Source organism: Bufo bufo, chromosome 7 (assembly GCF_905171765.1).
Source record: "Bufo bufo chromosome 7, aBufBuf1.1, whole genome shotgun sequence".
In the NCBI taxonomy this organism is placed as follows: Eukaryota; Metazoa; Chordata; class Amphibia; order Anura; family Bufonidae; genus Bufo; species Bufo bufo.
Genome location: NC_053395.1, coordinates 223,152,223 through 223,179,466, shown reverse-complemented (window position 1 = coordinate 223,179,466; position 27,244 = coordinate 223,152,223). Strand labels below are relative to the sequence as shown.

Here is a 27,244-nt window from a genome sequence, read left to right as displayed (position 1 = left end):
CCGGTACGAGACGAGCTTATAGAGCCGCCTGGGACTCTTGGTCTCGCTGGTGCGTCGACCGGTCTTTGGATCCCGTTGAGGCTCCTGTGAATTCCGTCTTAGCCTTTTTGACTTCACTATTTGAGGCGGGGAAGGCCTACCGTACCATCAATGTCTTTAGGTCAGCAATTTCCTCCAGACATAACGGTTTCGATGGCCGTCCGGCGGGACAACATCCCCTGGTCTGTCGCTTGCTCAAAGGTTCACGGTTGGCCCGACCGCCTCGGCCGCGGTTCTCGTCAACCTGGGATGTTTCTGGGGTCCTAACCTTTTTGATCAACTGGCCATCTAATGCTCAATTATCCTTACGTCAATTATCGGCCAAATTGGTCACTTTATTCTGTCTAATCTCTTGTAAAAGAGTGTCGGACGTGCGTGCTTTGGATTGGGACGCTAGGTCCTTCACCCCGGAAGGGGTTCACTTCAATATTTCTCGACGCACTAAGACCAATATTCTTTCGGTCTCTTACCCCCGTTTCCCGGCGTCTCCACAACTTTGTCCTGTGGTTTGTTTGCAGGAATATGAAGATAGAACCCGCCCCTTGCGGTCGCCTTCTCTTCCTCAGTTATTTATTTCTTTTCGCAGTCCTTATGCTCCGGTCACCAGCGTTACCTTATCTCGCTGGGTTAAGTGGATTCTCTCCCTTTCCGGGATTGATACGACTGTTTTCACAGCGCATTCAGTTCGCAGTGCGGCTGCTACTTCAATGACTACATCAGGGGCACGCTTGGAAGATGTTATGAAATTGGCGGATTGGTCCAGGACTTCCACATTCCGCGAATTTTACTTCAGACCGGCAACACACGCTTTTGATACTTTAGTGGCTCAGCTTTAAACAAGCAATATGAGCCTCCGTGTCTTGTTATAAAATTGCAGGATTTTACTAAGTTATGACGTAAAGTCATGATTTTATTAAAGACACGGAGGCGAGTATTGCCCTCCCTGGACCCACCCTTGTTAGGGCCTGGGTGAGTATTTTATGTCTGATGCTCTATGATTACGTTATTAAGATTTGTAGTATCCTCTACATGTAGATCCTACCTTTTCTGATGCACTGGATTATGGTCATAGAATGTTTTCTTTTATCCTTTTTTCTTAGGTTGAGAGACCAAGGTCTTCAGGCACTTGAGTTACACAGTTCTGGATCAGTCGGATGTCCGGATGTTGCGGTCCAAGCCGACAGGTTCCAAAGGTTTTTCGTTGCATTCCGGTTTTGATATGCGCTGGTTGAGGCGCAAAGAAAGAGGAGGATCCCAGGCAGACAAGGACTGATATACTGGGATAAGGGGAGGAGTTGTTACCATGGTTTCCACTTGTTATACCTTTTTTCTTTGCTGCTATGGTAGATTCAGTAAAGAAGGTTAAAGCAATACTCGCCTCCGTGTCTTTAATAAAATCATGACTTTACGTCATAACTTAGTAAAATCCTGCAATTTATATGTCATTCAGGGTAGTTTAGTATATACTGTAGTAAGTAAATATCAGACTTGTGGCCTCAATTTGCTGGCTTGCTGAAATAAGAGCTGTGCGTAGCAATTTTACACAAATGGCGACCCCCACTACAGACTTTTTCCAATCACAATGGCAAGGACTATTGGCATTATTAACATCTGCTTAAAGGGATTGTCCACATGTGCATAGGAGAAAATGTCCCTCTATGAGCCATAGAGCAAAGGTGCTAAGATGGGGAACCCCACAGTCGCAGCAGGTGGAATGTGTAAAGGCCGAATGGCTCCCCAGTTCAATGCGGGGTGACTAAACAGCAAGAAGCTCATCAGGGACCTTAGTCCAAGGTGGACGGTGCCTTTAACTCTGGGTTACATGAGCTTTATTAAAACCAATCTCTCAACCATCGGGCGCTGAGCCACATAACACTGGGAAGAAAACTCCTCATGATAAGAAACATATAAAGCCAAAATGTATCACTTTGATCTCTACAAAAACTGACAGTTCAAAGAGCAAAACTCCATCTTCTAGAATGAAGGGATATTCATCGTTCTAGTTGATTCCAGGGGAATCTCATCATCCTCCACGGGTCACGTCCATGTGTTGCTGGAACTGCATGTGTTCATAATGGTTCCAATACAGCACTATGCAAAAGTCCAAAAGAAAGAAGATGGATGTTGAAATTATATGAACGGATCTGCCTCTGATAAATATGAATAACCTCAAGAGCCAATTTACACTGCAGCAAATAAGAATCAACTGCAGAAAAATACTGGACACGAAGGTCACTAACCCTCCCCTCGTGTCTCTGAATGCGGAATATAAAATATTGCTCTTATAATACTGCCCTATATGTAAAAGAATAGGACAACTAAAATGCTGCCTCTTATACATTTTGAACTATTTGAGCATGGTTCAGAAGTATTTTGGACTCACTTTTAAGCATGAAAAAGTATTGCTGAAAAGTGCCAGTGCCTTATGGTCGGCAGTCAGGGTGCTCCAGCAGTGCCAGACCTCCCTGACTGCACCCTTAACGATCCAGCAGTGCCAGACCTCCCTGACTGCACCCTTAACGATCCAGCAGTGCCAGACCTCCCTGACTGCACCCTTAGGCCTCTTTCACACGGGTGTTGCGAGAAAAGGTGCGGGTGCGTTGCGGGAACATGCACGATTTTTCCGCGCGAGTGCAAAACATTATAATGCGTTTTGCACGCGCGTGATAAAAATCGGCATGTTTGGTACCCAAACCCGAACTTCTTCACAGAAGTTCGGGCTTGGGATCGGTGTTCTGTAGATTGTATTATTTTCCCTTATAACATGGTTATAAGGGAAAATAATAGCATTCTGAATACAGAATCATAGTAAACTAGCGCTGGAGGGGTTAAAATAAATAAATAAATAAATAATTTAACTCACCTTAATCAACTTGATCGCGCAGCCGGCATCTCTTCTGTCTTTTTCTTTGCTGTGCACAAGAATAGGACCTTTGATGACGTCACTGTGCTCATCACATGGTTCATCACCATGGTGAGGGACCATGTGATGTGACGTCACCACAGGTCCTTAGCCGGCAGCTCAACATTACAGAAGAAGACAGAGATCTGCAACTACGCGATCAAGTGGACTCGGTGAGTTAATTTTTTTTTATTTTTAACCCCTCCATCACTATTTTACTTTGCATTCTGTATTCAGAATGCTATTAATTTCCCTTATAACCATGTTATAAGGGAAAATAATACAGATCGGGTCCCCAGCCCGATCGTCTCCTAGCAACCATGCGTGAAAATCGCACCGCATCCGCACTTGGGGCCTGCGTTGCGTGAAAAACGCACAATATAGAGCATGCTGCGATTTTCACGCAACGCACAAGTGATGCGTGAAAATCACCGCTCATGTGCACAGCCCCATAGAAGTGAATGGGTCAGGATTCAGTGCGGGTGCAATGCGTTCACCTTACACATTGCACCCGCATGGAATACTCGCCCGTGTGAAAGGGGCCTTAATGATCCAGCAGAGCACCCATACAGCATTCTGCTAGATCTATGACAGCCATGTGTCCGCACACCTCTCTCTCCCTGCCCAACGGCCAGGGCCAGGATGATGGGCAAGTCAGGGTAGGTGCCCCCCTAGGGCGCCACCTCGCTACCCATAAAGAGGGACGCACTCATGCCTGCTCAGCCTACTAGACCGCAGGTATGATTATTATTATTATTCAGAAGATTATAGAAGGCATTGCTACTAATAAGTATTATCACTATTGGGGGGCACACTATTACTAATGAGGACAGTCTGAGAGCACTATTAATATGGGGGGGACTATCTGTATGGCAATGTTGTTTCTGACAGTATAGGGGGCATAGGGGGGCACAGCGGTCAAAGTACTGGGAGGCGCAGCAGGAGGACACAGTGGTCTGAAGCTTAGGCCTCTGTCACATGACCGTATGGCTTTTTCAGTATTTTGCTGTCCACAAAAAACGTATCCGCAAAAATTATGTATGACATCTGTGTGCATTCCGTTTTTTACGGAACAGCTGGCCCCTAATAGAAGAGTACTGTCCTTGTCCGTTATGCGGATAATAATGGGACATGTTCTATCTTTGAACGGAACGGAAAAATGAAAATATGGAATGCATACAGAGTACATTCAGTTTTTTTTGCGGACCCATTGAAATGAATGGCTCCACATATGGACCGTATGTATGGAATGAAAAAACCGGAACGTAAATGGAAAAGAAAAATGTTTGTGTGCAAGAGGCCTAAATTTGGGGGCCGATTTGCAAAATCTGCAATATTTATAATAATGCTGGTGTCTTCTTATGTGGCAGAGAGGGCTGCACACCCCTGACCAAAGACGTCTGCCCGTGATGGTCTGGGCCAAACGGAGAAGAAAAGGAAAGTGAAGAACTCTAATCCATGGAGACGTCACCTCTAAGTCACTGGATCTGCCCTTGACTGCTTCTTTTCAAATATCTTTATTAAGAAGTAGGGTCACTTTAAACTGATTTGGGGGGTGCACTTTTCCTGCTCCGCCCTGGCCCGGCCGACACCGATGTGACCATTCAGCTTGTGCCTCTACAGGCAGCAGGACAGGAGAGGAGGAGAAGGATTGGGCAGGTTTGATGGCTCATCCTTGGTTTCTCCGGGAGGTCAGTAGCCGGCGGCGAGGTCTGGCGGTGTCTTCTTCCCCTCGGTGTGTAGATGAGGTTGTAGAGGAGTAGCCGTCTGGAGTGTTTGGATACACGGACAGCCTCTGTCTCCATCTTTACCATTCTATTGATCATATATTTTGGGCTGACTGCAGACCCTTCACTGTCAGGCGGTTGGCGACCACCAACAGGGTGGGTGAAACATGATCCGCGAGTGTTTGATATGAGCTTTAGTCCTCGGACACCTTGTTCAGATCTGCGGCTGCTCCTAGGCAGGGATGTGAAGATGTCTGGGCGTCTGTCCGTCATCGCCCTCTCATAATCCTCTCCTCTGCCACATCATCACTGTCCTCGCTGTCTGTTACATTATTCAGACAGATCGTCCTCCCCGGAGGCACAGAATAGAAATGTGGAGGAGGAGCGGCAGATCCAGAAAGTCACAGCACCCCGACCGCGCCCGCCGCTCCTTCCCCTAATATTCACTTATAATATATAGAGCCAGTACATGCCGCCATGACTTAAAAGGGGGTTTTCAATTTTGTCACTGTATAATGGCAAATCCTGCATATTTCTAATATACTTTGTGTACCAATTTTTACCATTTTCAAAATCTCTGCTAGTTGTCAATGAATGGGAACATCCTTGTGCGGTGTCTCACAGGTTAATGTCATTGAGGGTGTTTATGTGTCTCCCAGGTTCCTAACATATGCTGAGGAAAGCCATTTAGGAAATGGTTAAAACCTCTAGCCTGGGTCCTGATGAGAAGCACCTGGCATCGGTGCACCAATAACTATACCATATAAGCTCCGACACTCCAGCTGTGGTAAAACTACAACTCCCAAGATGTACACTTGCTTGGCTGTTCTCAGAACATCATAGAAATGAATGGAGCATGCTGGGAGTCGTAGTTTCACCACAGCTGGAGTGCCAGAGGTTTCCATACATTCTCCAATACTATACAGTGTCCAATACACTGCACAACTAATATACCGCCAAACAGTGCTCAATTAATAATAACATACAGTGACCAAATGACTGCCATAAGTGATCTAATAGCACTGCTATACAATGTCTAATTAATATGGCAAGGTCATCACAAGCCTCAGACGCAATGCTTTTTGTTACAATGTATCCAATCCTCTGTGAGCTAAGCCCATCAGCAGGACAAACATTTCTCCTGTCCTGAAAGTTTGCTACAATGTATCACTCTGTAGTCTAGACGGTTTATCTTTTGTATACTGTTGCATTGTAAAATGTATGTTTATCATTACCCTTTAGACAAAAATCCTGTTCTGGCTCATAGAGGGAACTGAGGACAGGGGTAATGGGTCACATGGACAGGGGTTTTCTTCATGGCACGACTCCTGTAAAGTGAATTTCTACCCTTGAAATCTATCAGTATACAGTTGTAGAGGTCAGAGCTCTGTTTTTGCTGATGCAGAGCTACAAATACCCTGCACAGACATGGACTTGACAGGTACAGTAACATTCTGCCTACCTGCAGTCACCACTAGGGGGAGCTCACTGCATAATGTTACCCATTGATATCAATAATAAGGCAGAATCCATTAAGGTGCTAAGCTCCCCCTAGTGGTGGCGGCAGGTAGCCAGAATGTCAAAAATAGATATACGCCACTTTTTCCCCTTTTCAGCCGCTTGCGCCAGGTCTTAAAAAGAGGGGCGTGGGCAGGGAAAACTGTGTCTCATTTATCATTTTCTATGCCTGTTTTAGGAGCAGAAAATGGTCTCAATCTATGCCAGCAAGATTTAGACAAGTGTAAAGTCCGCCTATTTTATGTAGAAGCCAGCGCCTTTACATACAGTAACTTAAGCAGATGAACCGCGAGCGCAGGAGGGACAGAGACCCGATTCTAAATTGCCGGTCTTCATAAATGCCCCCCTTTTCTTTGCAGAGGATTTGGAGCTCGGTATCAGAAAAACAAAAAACTCTTACCGCTATAAAGATACAATGTGTTGAGATATTAATCAGCAGAGAATTCTGAACCTAAAGGCAACATGAACTGTCCCACAAAGCTGACTCTGTTGTCCGTAGCAATCACAGGGAAACTTAAGAAGTGAAAGCTACACTATGAATTGTGGCCCATGGACAACAGGGACATTTTTCTGATAAATGAGACCCGTTGATAGTACAATATATTCTACACATCTCTATACGGAAAAATGGTTTGGCTTTAGGTCCAACTTACTGGCACAGAGCGCGATTTCTCCTCTTTCCATTTTTTTACTTTCATATGTTCTGATGAGGTGCCGTCCATTTGGCTCAAGTTCTAGGTGACTACGCCCAAGGCCATGTACACAGATGTTCAGCTAATCTCCGTGTCTGTGACTGTTATGTGTGACTCACTTGTGGTTTCAGCTGGCACGCTCCTGACAGAGGGAGGCAGCCTGCGATAAGACGGGCACCATGCCTCTGCTTAACCCTGTGCAAGCGAAGCACTGATTTCATGTGTGCAAATAACAGAATCCCCAAAACACGCAGAAGCAGAACACTGAGGACGGACAATGATGGGGGGAGCGTAGTGCTGCAGCTCCATGAGGTTTTCTATGTACAACACTGTCTATAGTGACTCCAAAAGAAGAACAGTGAGTGCAGCTCTGGAGTATAATACAGGATGTAACTCGGGATTAGTACAGGATAAGTAATGTATGTACACAGTGACTGCACCAGCAGAATAGTGAGTGCAGCTCTGGAGTATAATACAGGATGTAACTCGGGATTAGTACAGGATAAGTAATGTATGTACACAGTGACTGCACCAGCAGAATAGTGAGTACAGCTCTGGGTTATAATACAGGATGTAACTCAGGATCAGTACAGGATAAGTAATGTATGTACACAGTGACTGCACCAGCAGAATAGTGAGTGCAGCTCTGGAGTATAATACAGGATGTAACTCCGGATCTGTACAGAATAAGTAATGTAATGTATGTACACAGTGACTGCACCAGCAGAATAGTGAGTGCAGCTCTGGAGTATAATACAGGATGTAACTCAGGATCAGAACAGGATAAGTAATGTATGTACACAGTGACTGCACCAGCAGAATAGTGAGTGCAGCTCTGGAGTATAATACAGGATGTAACTCAGGATCAGTACAGGATAAGTAATGTATGTACACAGTGACTGCACCAGCAGAATAGTGAGTGCAGCTCTGGAGTATAATACAGGATGTAACTCCGGATCTGTACAGAATAAGTAATGTAATGTATGTACACAGTGACTGCACCAGCAGAATAGTGAGTGCAGCTCTGGAGTATAATACAAGGTCATAGATCTGCTACACCAGAAAAGGTAGTTCATGTCACTTTAAGAAGACCTTTCTGTTTCTCAGTATGAATATTCAGACACATGTTCATACAGACATGAACGCGCTACATGTTCTTTTCTGCCCAATAATGTCGTGACAACAAAGACTAGAACTGCAGCACTGAAGCACCCCTATGGATAAGCCGCCATTCCTTGGAGCCAATGAGCCTTAAAACAACACAACAGAGAAGCTAGAGGAGACAACCTTGAGGCTGGAGGCTCAGCTTCCACTCGTCACAGCGCTGCCCGATTGCTTGTGGGGGTCCTAGCGGACAGATTCATACCGATCACATACTAATGGAATATCCTAGCGAATTGCTATCAGTAATGATTCGTTTTGGACCCCCCCTTTCATGCGGCTGCCCCTGAGGGAGCAGATTTGGAGAGCACAAGCATCGCTTCATTCCAAGGAAAAAACCTCTGGTAGCAAAACTATTCAGATGATACTTCTCCATCTGCCTCCAATATTTAATGAAATTTCCACTTTAGGTGCAAAATTCTCTGCTGATCAATTTCATAATATAAAAAGAAAAGACAACGGTTGGGCTCACCAGATCCACCAATACGGAGCTCAGTCTGCTCCCGACCACCAGAGCAATGGTTCATTTAAGACCACATATACTAATTGACTGACTCACAAAAAATAAATTATATTATATTAAACACACTAATTAGACATATATTGCCACATGGTTAAAGGGGTTGTCCGGGTTCAGAGATAAACCCGGACATCCCTCCATTTTCACCCCCGGCAGCCCCACTGACTTGAACATCGGAGCAGTTCATGCTAAATCGCGCAGGGCAAAGGCATTTTTTGGAGATCCGGTGACGTACCGGGGCTCTCCATGGGGCTGCCAGGAACCCCGGTGACGTCACCGGCACTGATGGGCGGGATTTAGTGCTGCCCTAGCCAGTAAAAAGGCTAGGGCAGCGCTAAAGCCCGCCCATCAGAGCCGCTGACGTCACCGAACACACTGCCGGGCGGAAGTTTCCGACCGGCAGTGTGTTATTGAAAACAAAAGAACCCGTTCCCTGGGCGATCTAGCGCAGCGCAAGGGAGCGCATCGGAGCACGAGATGCTCCGATGCCAACATCAGGGGGGCTGCCTGGGTGAAAATAAGGGTATGTCCGGGTTCAGCTCTGATACAAAATTCATAAAAGCCATTACAAATAAAATCAAATTCACTACATGTGATAAACACTATATATTATATGTAATAAATACTTTAAGGTCTTGGTTCCATCCACTTTTATACCATGCGGAGCTCTCGTATGTATAATACACTTATATTTACTTGTCTTTCCTATTTAGTTGGCGTGCATGCGCAGTGCGATTCTCTCCACGCTGAACCTCCGGAGGCCAGGTATACAATTAGCATTGCTGTGTGGACATTAAAAGTTCACCAGATAGTGTATCGCAACTTAAAATTCCTTTTTCTATTGTCCTCATTCACCTGACGTGTTTTGGAAAAAAAGTTCCTTTCTCAGTGGTATTAATAAAACATTTATTAATACCACTGAGGAAGGAATTTTAAGCTGCAATACACTATCTGGTGTACTTTTAATGTCCACGCAGCAATACTAATTGTATACCTGGCCTTCGAAGGTTCAGCGTGGAGAGAATCACACTGCACATGCACGCCAACTGAATAGGAAAGACAAGTACGGGACCCAGCCGAGGACATTCGCGGTGAGAAAGACCTTCCCTGTTATAGAGGATAATCGTGGTAAGGCCTCCTGCACACGACAGTATTTTTTCACGGTCCGCAAAACGGGGTTCCGTTTTTCCGTGATCCGTGACCGTTTTTTCATCCGTTAGTCTTCATTGATTTTTGGAGGATCCACGGACATGAAAAAAAAAAGTAGTTTTGGTGTCCGCCTGGCCGTGCGGAGCCAAACGGATCCGTCCTGAATTACAATGCAAGTCAATGGGGACGGATCCGTTTGGTATATTTTAACTTGAAGCGTCCCCATCACCATGGGAACGCCTCTATGTTAGAATATACCATCGGATTTGAGTTAGATCGTAAAACTCAGATCCGACAGTATATTCTAACACAGAGGCGTTCCCATGGTGATGGGGACGCTTCAAGTTAGAATATACTGAGAACTGTGTACATGACTGCCCCCTGCTGCCTGGCAGCACCCGATCTCTTACAGGGGGCTGTGATCCACACAATTAACCCCTCAGGTGCTGCACCTGAAGGGGTTAATTGTGCATATCATCGCCCCCTATAAGAGATCAGGGGCTGCCAGACCCCCCTCCCTCCCCAGTTTAATTTCATTGGTGGCCAGTACGGCCCCCCCTGCCCCCCCACTATTGTATTATTTTCATTGGTGGCACAGTGTGCGGCCCCCCTCCCTCTATTGTATTATTTTCATTAGTGGCACAGTGTGCACATCACTATGGGAACGCCTCTGTGTTAGAATATACTGTCGGATTTGAGTTTTCACGAAGTGAAAACTCAGCTCTGAAAAAGCTTTCATACAGACGGATCTTCAGATCCGTCTGTATGAAAGTAACCTACGGCCACGGATCAAGGACGCGGATGCCAATCTTGTGTGCATCCGTGTTATTTCACGGACCCATTGACTTGAATGTGTCCGTGAACCGTTGTCCGTCAAAAAAATAGGACAGGTTTTGACGGACAGGAAACACGGATCGGGGATGCGGCTGCAAAACTGTGCATTTTCCGATTTTTCCACGGACCCATTAAAAGTCAATGGGTCCGCGAAAAAAGACGGAAAACGGCACAACGGCCACGGATGCACACAACGGTCGTGTGCATGAGGCCTAAGAGAGACCCGACTTGGCATTAACACCATCTATGAAAGTAAGTAACTAATAGTATCAGATATACACCACGTGGAGCTTTACCGCAGCGGTTTTAAAGCGCCAGTGTCGGCAACATAGTGCAAGCCGCATTTGGACAGACCTACTTGCATAAGTCTATTTGTTATAAAAGGGGAAGTTTGTGGACATTCATGCTCATATATAAAGAAATTACACAGCTGTAATATATACCCCTTTGGATGCAAAAAAATACATTTTTGTAACATTCATAGCGGCAAGCATTTGTTACAAATTTCTTTTATACAGCGCAAAAGACTTTGACACGGCATAAGATACATGGAAAAACGTAACATATATATCTAAAAGTAACCAATACATACTAAAGAGAAACGAACAACAAACTAACAGTTTTATAGTGTTGCAGCAAACATATAAGTGTATCACACAAGTGTATTATACATACGTGAGCTCCGCATGTTATAAAAGTGGATGGAACCAAGACCTTAAAGTATTTATTACATATAGTATATAGTGTTTATCACATGTAGTAAATTTTATTTTATTGTAATATGAATTTTTATGAATTTTGTATTAACTATGTGGCAATATATATCTAATTAGTGTGTTTAATAAATATAATACATTTTTCGTGAGCCAGTCAATTAGTATATATTGTCTAAGATTTCATAATAATCTCTATAGTGGTCAGAGCTCAGTTTTTTCCCCTCTGTTACATAGCTCCATATCCCCTGCATAGATATAACAGACACAAACCCGGACTTTGGGTTCGGTGTTCTTTAGATTTTATTATTTCCCCTTATAACATGGTTATAAAGGAAAATAATAGCATTCTTAATACAGAATGCATAGTACAATAGGGCTGGAGGGGTTAAAAAAACCAAATTATTAACTCACCTCATCCACTTGATCGCGCAGTCGGCATCGTCTTCTTTCAGGACCTGCAAAAGGACCTTTGACATAATCGTGTTCACCACGTGGTGAGCGCGGCGACGTCAGCGCAGGTCCTGCTGAATGAAGATCCTGTATTCAGAAGGCTATTTTTTTTCCCTTTATAACCATGTTATAAGGGAAAATAATACAGTAAACTGACTTTTATCAATTTACTTACATCTCCTAGCAACCATGCGTGAAAATTGCATTGCATCCACATTGCGGATGGTTGCGATTTTCACGCATTCCCATTCACTTCTATGGGGCCTGCGTTGTGTGAAAAACGCACAATTTAGAGCATGCTGTGATTTTCAGGCAACGCACAAGTGATGCGTGAAAATCACCGCTCATCTGCACAGCCCCATTGAGGTGAATGGGTCCGGATTCAGTTCACCTCACGCATTGCACCCGCACGGAATTCTCACCCGTGTGAAAGGGGCTATATTGTAGAACATGACACATAACCAGAATGCAATGCTTGATTAGTGGAAGTGCCCTTTAAGGCATTTTTTTTTTATCTCCCGTCATGCATGGATGGTGTGCATACCCCTGTATAACATCAAGCAACAAAACCTCCAAACAAATCTGGACGGATTTTCTTTTGGAATTTCCTTGAACTTTACATCACATTATCTTGAGCTGAATAAGATGAGTTTTTCCCAGAGGGATTTTCCATCCGTCCTTTGTCAGAGTCCTGTCAGTCAGTGACATGCAGGTACTTGGAGGTCCTATGTAGGTCGTCAGCCTCCGCCTGCTCCAGGGTAATCCAAGACCTTGTAGCTCATCCCTATTATCAATACAAGAGAAGGTCCAGGCCTAGAAAGCACCCAAAGACCCCAGTAACCAAGAATGAGGAGGGTGGATTTCTATATGAATAGCGCCTTTAATACCATCAATCTACATATAGGGCGAGTGACTACTTGGGACCAGATATGTGAAAGGATACCTAAAAGGCATAAAACTGTGAATGCAACGAGCTCCCTCTAGTGGTGGCTGTATAATCTGTATGTAGTGAGATCCCTCTAGTGGTGGCTTTATAATCTATATGTAGTGAGCTCCCTCTAGTGGTGGCTGTATAATCTATATGTAGTGAGCTCCCCCTAGTGGTGGCTGTATAATCTGTATGTAGTGAGCTCTTCTAGTGGTGGCTGTATAATCTGTATGTAATGAGCTCCCTCTAGTGGTGACTTTATAATCTGTCTGTAGTGAGCTCCCCCTATTTGGTGGCTTTATAATCTGTATGTAGTGAGCTCTCTCTCTACTGGTGGCTGTATAATCTGTATGTAGTGAGCTCCCCCTATTAGTGGCTGTATAATCTGTATGTAATGAGCATTCCTCAGTGGTGGCTGTATAATCTGTATGTAGTGAGCTCCCTCTAGTGGTGGCTGTATAATCTGTATGTAGTGAGCTCCCTCTAGTGGTGGCTGTATAATCTGTATGTAGTGAGCTCCCTCTAGTGGAGACTGTATAATCTGTATGTAGTGAGCTCCCTCTAGTGGTGGCTGTATAATCTGCATGTAGTGAGCTCCCCCTAGTGGTGGCTGTATAATCTGTATGTAGTGAGCTCTTCTAGTGGCGACTGTATAATCTGTCTGTAGTGAGCTCCCCCTATTGGTGGCTTTATAATATGTATGTAGTGAGCTCTCTCTACTGGTGGCTGTATAATCTGTATGTAGTGAGCTCCCCCTAGTGGTGGCTGTATAATCTGTATGTAGTGAGCTCCCTCTAGTGGAGACTGTATAATCTGTATGTAGTGAGCTCCCTCTAGTGGTGGCTGTATAATCTGCATGTAGTGAGCTCCCCCTAGTGGTGGCTGTATATTCTGTATGTAGTGAGCTCTTCTAGTGGTGGCTGTATAATCTGTATGTAGTGAGCTCCCTCTAGTGGTGACTGTATAATCTGTCTGTAGTGAGCTCTCCCTATTGGTGGCTTTATAATCTGTATGTAGTGAGCTCTCTCTACTGGTGGCTGTATAATCTGTATGTAGTGAGCTCCCCCTATTGGTGGCTGTATAATCTGTATGTAATGAGCATTCCTTAGTGGTGGCTGTATAATCTGTATGTAGTGAGCTCCCCCTAGTGGTGGCTGTATAATCTGTATGTAGTGAGCTCCCTCTAGTGGTGGCTGTATAATCTGTATGTAGTGAGCTCCCTCTAGTGGTGGCTGTATAATCTGTATGCAGTCAGCTCCCTCTAGTGGTGGATGCATAATCTGTATGCAGTCAGCTCCCTCTAGTGGTGGATGCATAATCTGTATGCAGTGAGCTCCCTCTAGTGGTGCCTGCAGGTCATGTCAAGCAAAGCAAAGGATGTGGAGCTTTGTGCAATAAAATATATCCACTATAAAGATATGCTGTGAAATTAATTATTAGAGAATTTTGTCAAATCAGCTGAAAAGAGGTAGATGCACTGGGGTCTAATGTTATGTTTTAGAGTTTTGGGCTTTTTTTAAAATTAATTCACTTCAATGAACACCTTTTGTGTCCATCTTCAGGGCAGTTATTTTAAAACAATTGTTTTGCTACAATCTCATGCTGAAAAATTACCAGAAGTGCATGCCCACTTACCACCCTGTATAACCAGAGCAATTACCCTTTTACCCAACCCAGTAACCAAGTGGGCCCCACTGCCAATGCCAGAGAGCTGGGAAAGCATAGGATTGGCAGAGCTTTCTATATCCGCTTTATGCTCAGCTCAGTCACTAATTACCATGTAATTCATTCTCTATATCCACAAGTAACATCATATTAGACAGGACTGATTACAGCGCCATATTTTAGACTCATCACAAAATAAATCCCATTGCCAGTCACCGATGCATAATCCTATAAAGCTCAGCGTACAGGAGACTAATTAGGTCTAACGAGATAAATTCAAGGATGGTTTTCCAACATGGACTTTAAGGGGGTATTCCGGTTGGTTAAAGTTATCCCCTATTCACAGGATAGGAGATGACTATCCCAGCAGTAGAGCCCCCACCGATCACAATAATGGGGGTCCTGTACCCCCTACTTGAAAAGAATGGAGCGGCCAGTCGCACATACACTTGGTGCGCCATTCATTTCTATGGGAGTTCTGGAGATAGACGAGTACAGCGCTCACCTATCTCCGGAAATCCCTTAGGAATAAATGGAGCGGCCACGCGCATGTGCGACGGGCCACTCCTTTCTTTTCAGGGGGTACGGGGCCCCCGTACTCATGATCAGTAGGGATCCCAGCGGTAGGACCCCCACCGATCTGATAGTTATCTCCTATCCTGTGAAAAGGGGATAACTTTAACCAACGGGAATACCCCTTTAAGGTTTCATGCACTTGGTCGTTGCTGTCCGTGACCCATATTTCGGCCCGCAAAGAGCTGGTCCACAATATGCGGGCACCGGCCGTGTGCTCACCGCATCACGGATGCGGACCCATTCACTTGAATGGGTCCGCAATCCAGAAGGTGCGGTGCGGAACGGAGGCACAGGAGCACCACAGGGTTTTACTAATGGCGTTTCTCTCCGTGCCTCTGAACTTGTTCTATTTTTTTTTGTGGTGCGAATGGATCACGGACCCATTCAAGTTAAATGGGTCTGGATCCGTCATGGCAGCCGCACGGGTAGTGCCTACGCATAAGGGACTGAAAATTGCTGTGTGCAAGAGGCCTCAGGCTGGGGCTACTTGGCGAATTCTGGCTTGCCATGCGACCAAACATTGAAGTGAATGGGGTCCCAAAAAAAATCCACCACTTCTGGGACCCGTGCCTATGATCAGAACAGGGGTCCCTGGACCTGCCTGGTGGATGATGAGAGGAGGCCACACGGATGACTGTAATTATACGTCCCCATCATCCGACCTTTTGTACCAACAGGATAGAAAGCAAATATGTCTCTTAGTCGCCAATTGACACATTGTATCAGCTCCTGTCTGTAAGGTAAGTACACCCAGTACCTACAGAGCGGCGGCTGAGACACTCCGCAGAATGTGGCGGCGGAGGAAGGACCGCACATGATTTCATTAACTAACAGCTTAATGACTCGACGTTCCCATGACCTGACCGCGGCCGGATCACAAATGAAATGATTGTCAGGTTTCCGCTTGAAACGACCGACCTTGAGGAAAGCGGAAAAATTCCACAGATCTACAGAGAAAAACCCTCCCTTATGGATCATCTCTAGAAATGAAGCTTAATTATTGTCATTGGAAAATTCTGCAGCTTTGTAGCATTTCACTTCCTCACCATTTTCATGCTCCCTGCTTGCCATCAGTGAATAGAAAGAATCTCGTTTACACAGCCCATGGGTCCAATACATTGTATCGACTGGAAATCCAGAACAGGGGAGAGCGGTGCACTGCTGGACTGATACATGGTAACAAACCCTGCGAGGTGGTGGAAATGTAATTCAGACTGCTCCTATTCCCTGACAGCCGGCAGAGACCTTGAAAATGGTGGAGAATTGAAATATAAAGTTTATTGGAAAGCTGCAGAACTTTTCGATTGCTTCCAAAAATGTGTGCGGTTCCTTTAAGAAGTAATTGCATATATGGCCAAAGCCAACGGCGCCTTAGTACGATCGGCGGCCAGCGTCAGGGCGCAGACAGATGTCCGATCCTTGCTTACAGGAGATAGGGCTGCGCCCCTGCAATGCACGAACACCCACCGTGGGGCAGACGCAGCGGATCACGGACCAATTCACTTTAATGGGTCCGCGATCTGGCCGTTCCGCAAAAAGAAAGCACGTGTTATATCTTTTTGAGAAACGGAAATACGGGACGAAAACCCACGGAAGCACTCTGTAGTGCTTCCGTAGGGTTCCGTTCCGCACCATTCCGCATCTCCAGATTTGTGGACCCATTAAAGTGAATGGGTCCGCATCCGGTGCCCGTGTATTGCGGATCCTACGGCCACGGACCGCTCACATTCGTGTGCAATAAGCCTAAGGCCTCATGCACACGACAGTGTTTTTTCACTGTCAGTGATTTTGCTTCAGTTGTGTTTCCTTGTGTCTTCCTTTTTTTTTTGTCTGACGGGGGGGAAAAAGGAAGGTTAATGAAAAGTGCAATTTTATTGCACCAAGGTCTTGTAGAAAAAAACGGACATGGACGCGGACACGGATGACATACCAGTTGTGCATCCGTTTTTTTTTTACGGACCCATTGACTTGAATGGGTCCGTCCTCTGTTTTCCACTGACAAGACTATCATTTTTTTTTCACAGCTCTATAGAAATAAATGGGACCTCCGCTAAACTGTGAAAAATGACGGAACGGACGCGGATGCACACAACGGTCGTGTGCATGAGGCCTTAGAGACATCGGACTGGAGTGCAGCACCTCAGTGATACCTGGAAGTAGAGGACTTGCAGCTCAGCACACACCCCCATTAACACTGTGACCGGGTCTATAGTGAGCGTGTCTCTTTAAGAAGTGCCGCCAGATGCGGCGTAATCCAATTAGAGACCATGAGTAATTGACTGTAATAGAGCACATAAGACTGGCGGAGCTTTCCTCCCTCCAGCCTGACCCTGAGATTCGTCTTCCTCTGATCTGTTTCTGTTCAGTTTTCCAGAACTTTACATAACAAATCCACAAATTCCTGCTGGGAACGAGGCGTGACAGCGACGCAGGGGTGCACCGCACCCCCCACACTGCTTACTGGACGGCCTCTAAATTATCCCCAATTAATAAGACCTGGAGCCCTTTGTAAAATATTCAATTAAAGCCATTCATCTGTTTCTGGGAATGTTGGGTGACAACCAATTCGACCTCCGTTCCTGCTCTCACAGGGGTTGTCACCGAGCTTTTCAAAAATCCGAAATGTCAAGTCTGACTCGCTTGGCGATGAACGCAGAGGGGAGATGTATCGCTTGATATCTAGGCAGATTGGAGACTCTGGATTGGTGGTCGCCCAGCTTTCTCCACAAACGATAAGCTTGGGAAAGCTGGGTGACAACCCGTGTGACAGATGAAAAGTTATAAATTCTGGTTGTCAGCCAGCTTTCCATGGAGAAAAAGCTAGGGCTGGAAAAGCTGGGTGACAACCCACATATTGGATACCTGTTCATTGGTTGTCGTCCTGAAAGAGAAATGGCTGACCGCACAGGAATCTGGGAAAGCTGGGTGACAACTCACGTGGCATACATAACAGCCGAAATAATGGTTGTCAGCCAGCTTTCCATGAAACAGGAATAGCCATGTCTGGGAAATCTGGGTGACAACTCATGTATATGGTGTATGTTCATTGGTTTTCATCCAGGGAAAGCTGGGTGACGAACTTGTGAGAGCTGCAGTGTCAGAAATAATGGTTGTCGCTCAGCTTTCTACAAAACAAAATGTTTTTCCGTTCCGTTTAGGCCTTCTGCACACGGCCGTTTTTTTTTCCCCGTCTACTGGCCGTTTTTTGCGTTCCGTATACGGAACCATTCGATTCAATGGTTCCGCAACAAAAACGGAATGTACTCCGTATGCATTCTGTTTCCGTATTTCCGTTTTTCCGTTCTAACATAGAACAGGTCCTATTATTGCCCGCAAATCACGTTCCGTGGCTCCATTCAAGTCAATGGGTCCGCATAAAAAACGGAACACATACGGAAATGCATCCGTATATCTTCCGTTTCCGTTCCATTTTTTGCTGAACCATCTATTGAAAATTTTATGCCCAGCCCAATTTTATCTATGTAATTACTGTATACTGTATATGCAATACGGAAAAACGGAACAGAAAAAACGGAACAGAGATGGAAACACAACGGAAACAAAAAACGGAACAATGGATCCGTGAAAAACGGACCGCAAAACACTGAAAAAGCCATACGGTGGTGTGCAATAGGCCTAAGGCCTCATGCACACGACCGTTGTTGTGTTTTGTGTCCGTTGTTCCGTTTTCCGTGATTTTCTGCGGACCCATTGACTTTCAATGGGTCAGTTGAAAACTCGGAAAATGCACCGTTTGTCATCCGCGTCCGTGATCCGTGTTTCCAGTCCGTCAAAAAAATATTACCTGTCCTATTTTTTTCACGGACAACGGTTCGCGGACCCATTCAAGTCAATGAAAAAACACGGAGGCACACAAGATTGTCATCCGCGTCCGTGATCCGTGTCCGTTTTTTTCCTATCATTTTCAAGGCAAACTTGAAATCCAGAAATCAAGGAAGACACACGGAAAAAAAAACGGAAACGGATCACGGAACAACGGAACCCCGTTTTGCGGACCGTGAAAAAATACTGTCGTGTGCATGAGGCCTTAAAGATAGAATATGTCCTATTATTGCCAGCAAATCACGTTCCGTGGCTCCATTAAAGTCAATGGGTCCGCAAAAAAACGGAACACATACGGAAATGCATCCGTATGTCCTCCGTTTCCATTCCGTTTTTTGCGGAACCGTGATCCGTTGTTCCGTGATCTGTTTCCATGTGTCTTCCTTGATTTTTGGAGGATCACCAGACAAAAATTCTAGGTCAAGTTTGCCTTGCAAATGATAGGAAAAAAACGGACACAGATCACGGACGCGGATGACAATCTTGTGTGCCTCCGTGTTTTTTCACGGACATTGACTTGAATGGGTCCGCGAACCGTTGTCCGTGAAAAAAATAGGACAGGTAATATTTTTTGACGGACTGGAAACACGGATCACGGACGCGGATGACAAACGGTGCATTATCCGAGTTTTCAACGGACCCATTGAAAGTCAATGGGTCCGCAGAAAATCACGGAAAACGGAACAACGGACACGGAACACAACAACGGTCATGTGCATGAGGCCTAACCCAGAGGATTCTGGGAAAGCTGGGTGACAATCTTCGTGGCAGGTTTATTAGCATAAATAATGGTTGTCACTCAGCTTTCCCTAAAGCAGAAATGACCGACAACCCGTGAGCGGGGGATGTACAGCATATTGGTTGTCATCCAGCTTTCCTATAAATAGACATTATTAAGAAATCGCTGACTAAAGCATCTGACGATGTGACAGCAGAGGACAACGTTTCCGTCTTCAGCAGTTTCCAGGGTCCACTATCCTTGTGGAAACCACAAGTCTCATCAGGCTCCATCCCTGTCTGCTGGGACTTGTAGTACCACGCCAGCTTCAGACACGAAAGTTGCCAACCATTGGTCTGAATAAACAATAAGAAAGAAAAGCGCCGTCGCCCTGCCTCAACCTGCCCAGAAGCCTCGTCTTACAGCAATAATCCGGCTCAGGAGGGAACTAAACACAAACAAATTTAAGACATCGATGGAGGTTCAAAAAGAGAAATAAGCGAATGAAAAAAATCGCGTGAAAACGGCGCTGGCGCCAAAACTAACGTATTTAGAGCAAGCATGGTTGCTCATATTACACTTATGCTTCAAGGGCTCATCCAGTTTTAGGCTATGAAGAAGCATCAAGCATTGAAAGGTTTAGCCTTTTTCTAAGAGTTTCAGTATCTCTGCTTGCTGTCAGTGAGCTTCTGATGCAATTGCTTTCAGTCAAAAAAGTCCTCTCAGAGCTAAACTCTGCGGCTTCCAGACTGATACAATGTATCAATGCAGGTAAAATGTAACAAATAGGGGCTCATGCACACGAACGTATGTATTTTGCGGTCCGCACAAAATACAGATGACATCCGTGTGCATTCCGTATTTTGCAGAACAGAACAGCTGGACCCTAATAGAACAGTCCTATCCTTGTCCGTTATGCGGACAATAATAGGACGTGTTCAAATATATATATGTTTTTCGGAATGGAAATACGGACATACTGAAGCAGAATGCACACGGAGTAACTTCCGTGCTTTTTTTGCAGACCAATTGAAGTGAATGGTTCCGCATACGGTCCGCAAAAAAAAATCTGAACGGACACGGAAAGAAAATACGTTAGTGTGCATGAGACCTAACACAGAGGATTGGATACAATTGTAACAAACCCTTGGCTGTGAGAAGTATCGGGCCTGTACAGGTTTTCAGATGTAAACAAGAACGTCACCATTCATGGAGAGCAATCAGTGATCTTGAAAACGGTGAGGATTTGAAACGCAAACGGTCTGCCTTGTCGTAATTTACACCAAATGCATCCAGTGTTGCACGTTGTTCGATAAATTTGGGGCATTTTTTAAAGGGGTTGTTTCACCTGGAACATTGGAGGCAGATCCCTAGGATATATCCCCAGTGCCCTATAGGTGCAGGTCCCTAGGCTATACCCCCAGTGTCCTATAGGTGCAGGTCCCTAGGCTATACCACCAGTGCCCTATAGGTGCAGGTCCCTAGGCTATACCACCAGTGTCCTATAGGTGCAGGTCCCTAGGATATATCCCCAGTGCCCTATAGGTGCAGGTCCCTAGGCTATACCACCAGTGTCCTATAGGTGCAGGTCCCTAGGCTATACCACCAGTGTCCTATAGGTGCAGGTCCCTAGGCTATACCACCAGTGTCCTATAGGTGCAGGTCCCTAGGCTATACCACCAGTGTCCTATAGGTGCAGGTCCCTAGGATATACCCCCAGTGTCCTATAGGTGCAGGTCCCTAGGCTATACCACCAGTGTCCTATAGGTGCAGGTCCCTAGGCTATACCACCAGTGTCCTATAGGTGCAGGTCCCTAGGATATACCCCCAGTGTCCTATAGGTGCAGGTCCCTAGGCTATACCACCAGTGTCCTATAGGTGCAGGTCCCTAGGATATACCCCCAGTGTCCTATAGGTGCAGGTCCCTAGGCTATACCACCAGTGTCCTATAGGTGCAGGTCCCTAGGCTATACCACCAGTGTCCTATAGGTGCAGGTCCCTAGGCTATACCACCAGTGTCCTATAGGTGCAGGTCCCTAGGCTATACCACCAGTGTCCTATAGGTGCAGGTCCCTAGGATATACCCCCAGTGTCCTATAGGTGCAGGTCCCTAGGCTATACCACCAGTGTCCTATAGGTGCAGGTCCCTAGGCTATACCCCCAGTGTCCTATAGGTGCAGGTCCCTAGGCTATACCACCAGTGTCCTATAGGTGCAGGTCCCTAGGCTATACCCCCAGTGTCCTATAGGTGCAGGTCCCTAGGCTATACCACCAGTGTCCTATAGGTGCAGGTCCCTAGGCTATACCACCAGTGTCCTATAGGTGCAGGTCCCTAGGCTATACCACCAGTGTCCTATAGGTGCAGGTCCCTAGGCTATACCACCAGTGTCCTATAGGTGCAGGTCCCTAGGCTATACCACCAGTGTCCTATAGGTGCAGGTCCCTAGGCTATACCACCAGTGTCCTATAGGTGCAGGTCCCTAGGATATACCCCCAGTGTCCTATAGGTGCAGGTCCCTAGGCTATACCACCAGTGTCCTATAGGTGCAGGTCCCTAGGCTATACCACCAGTGTCCTATAGGTGCAGGTCCCTAGGCTATACCACCAGTGTCCTATAGGTGCAGGTCCGTAGGCTATACCACCAGTGTCCTATAGGTGCAGGTCCCTAGGCTATACCACCAGTGTCCTATAGGTGCAGGTCCGTAGGCTATACCACCAGTGTCCTATAGGTGCAGGTCCCTAGGCTATACCCCCAGTGTCCTATAGGTGCAGGTCCCTCTTCTGGAACCCGCACCCATCACTAGAACAAAGCACCCAAAGAGAACGAGCGTGCACTGAGCGTCCTCGGTTCATTTCTATAGGAGTGCTGAAAATTGCCGGGCTGGCCATTTCCGGCAGTTCCATAGAAGTGAATGGAGCGGTGGCCGCGCTTGTGCGGTACTCTCTCCATTAATTTCTATGGGACTTCTGAGAATAGTCCCTCAGCTATTTTGGGTGCGCCCTCGTTCTCTTTGTGAGCTTAGTTCAGTGCAGATCTCTTGATATGGCACTAATGTTCCAGGTGAGACAACCCCTTTAAGTCTAAGCGTTCTTGGTCGCAGTAACGACATACGTGAGAGTCGCTGTGAAACCCCATTCATTTCTATGCTAGCACCGCTACACTGCAATCCTTGGGAGCAACAGCTATCGCACGACCAGGACCGCCATGTAGCCAAACCCTTAGGCCTTATTCACATGTCAGTGATTCGCGGACAGCACCGTACCCATTCATTTTAATGTATGCATTCAAACATCCGTTTTTTAGCATGGTCCGTGGGTCTATGGTTTTAGCACGGAAGCATGCTCTATTTTGTCCGTGTTTATGGATCCATCACGCCAATTATAGTCTATGGCGGACGCTATTCATGTTTCTTCCGTGTTTCAAGGACCGTTTATAGGAGGTGCTTTGGAAATGACTTTTCAGCTGTGCAGTGTCAGTGGAACACGGATGACACACGGAGAGTCCGTGCACGCGGAACCAAAGAAATCTTTTACGGATTAAACACTGACCATCTTATCACAGATTTCCTCATGGTTGTGTGAATAAGGTCTTAGGGTCCATTCACACGTCCGTGGTGTATTGCGGATCCGCAACACACCCGGCCGGCACCCCCCATAGAACTGCCTATTCTTGTCCGCAATTGCGGACAAGAATAGGACATGTTCTATTTTTTTGCGGGCCGCGCTCCGCATCTCCGCTCTCCGCATCTCTTCTGGCCCCATAGAGAACGAATAGGTCCGCACCCGTTCCCGATATTGCGGAACGGATGCAGACCTATTTGCGGACGTGTGAATGGAGCCTTATACTACTGTCTTAAGATATTACTCCACTTGCTAAGCCATGGCTTTACTTGAGTGAGTTTTGAGACTTTTTAAAAGAGGCCTAAGTTCCAAGGAGTCACAAACCCCTATTCTGAGACTTTTTGAATCAAGGGCAGCTCTTGATAAATTCTCCCCAAAGTGCTTAAGTTCTATACAGTTTTCTTTATTTATTTTTTTCAACATAATTTGCAGTTTTCAAGACCTCTGTTTACTGTCAATGAAGGGGAACATTCTTGTTTATATAAAGATGATGAGAATCTATATAGACCTAATACTTCTCACAGCTGAGGGTTTGCTACAATTGTATCCAATCTAGACAGTCTGGAAGATTTCTTCTGTCTAGATGTCGGCACTGATACATTGTAGCAAACTCCCAGGACAGGAGAGAGATGGGATTTGTGTGTCCCTGATATATGTAGCATATAGAGCAGGGGCCGGCAACCTCCGGCACTCCAGCTGTTGTGAAACTACAACTCCCAGCATGCATACTTGCTCTGCTGTTCTCAGAATTCCCATAGTAATGGATGGAGCATGCTGGGAATTGTAGTTTCACAACAGCTGGAGTGCCGAAGGTTGCTGACCCCTGATATAGAGGATTGTCTAGACCGGGTATGATTGCAGCTAACGATTAGTTATAGGTCTGTACTGGTCTACAGCCTCTGAATGTAGGCAGGAATGCTGGCGTTCACTGACAGCAAGCAAAATCTTGAAATTGAGAGTAAATTAAGCACAATACAGCAGAACATTTCATTCTACATAGGAATCATCTTATTGAATATAAGGCTTCAGCCTGATGATTAAGGCCTCGTCCACATTTCCGTTTTTCACTGACGTGTGCTGCAGGCATTTTCCGCAGACAGCACACGTCCCCATTGATTTTAATGTGTCCGTTCACATTTCAGTATTTTTTTTTTACGGACCGTGGGTCAGAGACATGCACTACTTTGATCCGTGATGTGGACCAAGCATGCCCATTGGGTCCGTGAAAATCACTGACGCACATCCGTTTTGTGTCTGTTTATCACTGAAGACTAATAGGAGATTCATTGGAAATTAATTTTCAGCTGAGCAACGTCAGTGAATTACGGATGACACACGGATGGTAAAAACGGACACACGGACCAACCACGGATCCTTCACGGACATCTTCACAGATGAAACACGTACACTTTTTTTCACGGACGTGTCACGGACACGGAAATGTGAACGAAGCCTAACAATTTTACATTAGCATTCGGAAACAATACTTGATACATTGTTACAAACTGACATTTGCATCAGGAGGAGACTAGAAGGCGTTATACCGCATGTACTGTCCCTCTTTACTAGTGTTTTAAGTTCGGCGTCTAAAGTTCGAGTTCAGGTTATCGAAGTATCCCGTTATGGATTCTAAATTCCGTTATGGTCCGTGGAAGCGGAATCCATAACGGGATACTTTGATAACCCGAACCCGAACTTTAGACGCCGAACTTAAAACACAAGTTCGCTCAACACTAATCTCTACCAACAACCCTTGTGTATTCTTCACAGGTAAAATGTCCAGAGAAGAGTAAACTATCACGTAGACACTATATCCAGATGAAGCAGAGCCGAGTTTTATCACTTCATGCAATAGATGGGGATATCACCGCGTTACCACAGGTAAACTTGCTTCAAAAAGAATTTGTTAAATATCAGCTTCAACTGTCTATAGAGCAGCAGAGCTGAGTTTGCCATTTGCAACGACTCGATGTTATACTAGTTGTTGGCAGTTCTAACCAAGTCTGATATTCATCAGCCAAAAATCAACGCCACTAAACCAGCATTTGTAGCAGAGCTGTGTTAGCCACATGCAGAAGTGCTGAACGTGTTCTTCGGAAACAACTCACGAGGATATCACCATTTTCTATAGGACGGTGGTAAGTCTACCACAATCGGGGAAGCATGCACCAACAAGCTGAACCCAAGGAGTTAAACCACCAATTCAGCTCTGCTACCTCGTGGACCGACCGGTTCTTTTCTGCTGCTGTGTTACCTTAGGGAGAAGTTTCGCCTTTTCCTCCATGCTTGTGTGCTCATGTTTGGGGTCCGCTGACATGTATAGGGGGTCCTCTTCACAGCAGATGAAGCTCACAGTGCATCCCATGCAGGCAGCCTGCTCTGGTGGGCTTACCTGTCCCACTCCGCTCCCCCCAGTGGTGATGAAGCTCCAGGTGATGGGGGTCACAGGCCGGGCTGCAGCGGGCACAGGGGGCTCCCCATTGCTCCAGGTTGCCTGCACTTGGGATAGGAGGGGGAATGCTGCTCTGGAAGTTGCTTGTTTTCCTCTCCTCTCCGCTCCTCCTCCCTCTCTCCCTTCAGGAAGTCACAGGGGCTCAGAGATGTTCACAGACCTGACACTGCAGCCGCACACCTCCCTCTCCTACAGCTCGGGGCTATGTTTCCTATGCAGCTTTTGTATTCACCTGCTGGATGGAGGACGCAGCCCCTGTACCCTGGGAGCATACCCAGCACTGCGCCGTCACGCCTTCTAATACTCTGCTGAAGTCCTTCTTCTTCTCACCCACCAGATACTGTTGATTTTGTGCCTATTTACAGCATTCATGTGAAGAAGCAGAGCGGCAGTGTAAAGCATGGTGGACAGAGAAGACTCCTGAATCTCAGAGTAGACAGGAGGTGGATTTTTAGGTGGTAATTCGGAATGAGCGAACTTCATATTTAGAAGTTCGAGTTCGGGTTGTGGTATAATGTGAATTGCGTTATGGATTCCGTTACCACGGACCATAACGCGATTCTATGACGGAATTCCGTTATTCATTCCGTCATAATAGAAGTCTATGGGCTGCATAACGGATCCGTCCCGTTTCCGTTATGCAGGGGAGTCCTCTAAAGGTATTCCGTCATAGAATTGCGTTATGGTCCGTGGTAACGGAATCCATAACGCAATTCACATTATACCACAACCCGAATTCGAACTTCAAAATATGAAGTTCGCTCATTCCGAATTACCACCTAAAAATCCACCTGCTGTCTACTCTGAGGTTCAGGAGTCTTCTCTGTCCACCATGCTTTACACTGCCGCTCTGCTTCTTCACATTGAATGCTGTAAATAGGCCCAAAATCAACAGTAAGCTAGAGCGTGGAGAGATGATATCAATTACAGCGAGGACAGAACGATTAGAAACTGCAAAAAAGATGGGGGGGGGGAAACTACTGCCTAGTGAGAGGGGCCTCACTAAGGAGGAGGAGCTTCTATAAGGGGAGGGGCTAATAATTAGACAACTGTGGTCTTTTGGAGTGGCAAGAAACAAACTTACACAATTCGGGACATTAATGAGACCTTCTCCAGACCATAAATAACTATGATGGGAGAACTTCCAGACAATGGTTATGGAGGCAGTGAAATATACTGCCCAAAAGTATGAGGAAAGCCCCAACCTCAGGGAGGCTCCATTACTGCAAGCTCTGCCATGAAAAATAAGGATTGCACCGTACTGGCAGGGGGGACCTCCAGGTACAAAATGGGCCACAAAAAATGGTCTGCGGATTCCCAACGATCAGATGTGCAGAGAAGGCTGAGCCTCTGAAGCTTTCCTACAGCGCCCTCTAGTGCAGGTGCGTGTCATTGCACCCAACACATCAGGATGGAGCTGTTTACTGCAACTAGTAATAAAGAAAATAAGAGACTGGTGAAAATAAAATACAACTAAGGCCTCATGCACACGACCGGTGTGTGTTCTGCGGTCCGCAGCCTTTAATATAACTGCCTATTCTTGTCTGCGGGGCTACGGAACGGAGCAACGGATGCGGACAGCACACGGACTGCTGTCCGCAACTTTTGCGGCCCTATTGAAGTGAATGGGTCCGCACCCGAGCTGCAAAAACTGCGGCTCGGATGCGGTCCAAAACAACGGCCGTGTGCATGAGGCCTGAAAGGAATCCTAGTTTTACACGTTTTTCGCCCAG

The 27,244-nt window shown here is 46.0% G+C and overlaps 1 protein-coding gene across 8 annotated transcripts in view; it reads right to left on the bottom strand.

Moving 5' to 3' along the window:
* The window catches only part of TNS1 (tensin 1), a 423,340-nt gene extending 397,736 nt beyond the window's left edge, over positions 1–25,604 (bottom strand). For 3 of the 8 annotated variants that reach the window (XM_040439496.1, XM_040439499.1, XM_040439508.1), the window contains exon 1: positions 25,314–25,602. In XM_040439496.1, the coding sequence (XP_040295430.1) occupies positions 25,314–25,424 (111 nt within the window). In that variant the 5' untranslated portion in view covers positions 25,425–25,602. Of the gene's footprint in view, positions 1–6,839; positions 6,924–25,313 lie in introns of those variants that run through there. The other 5 variants (XM_040439502.1, XM_040439505.1, XM_040439494.1 and 2 more) reach the window with 4 other exon arrangements.
* Between the last annotated feature and the right edge of the window lie 1,640 nt (positions 25,605–27,244).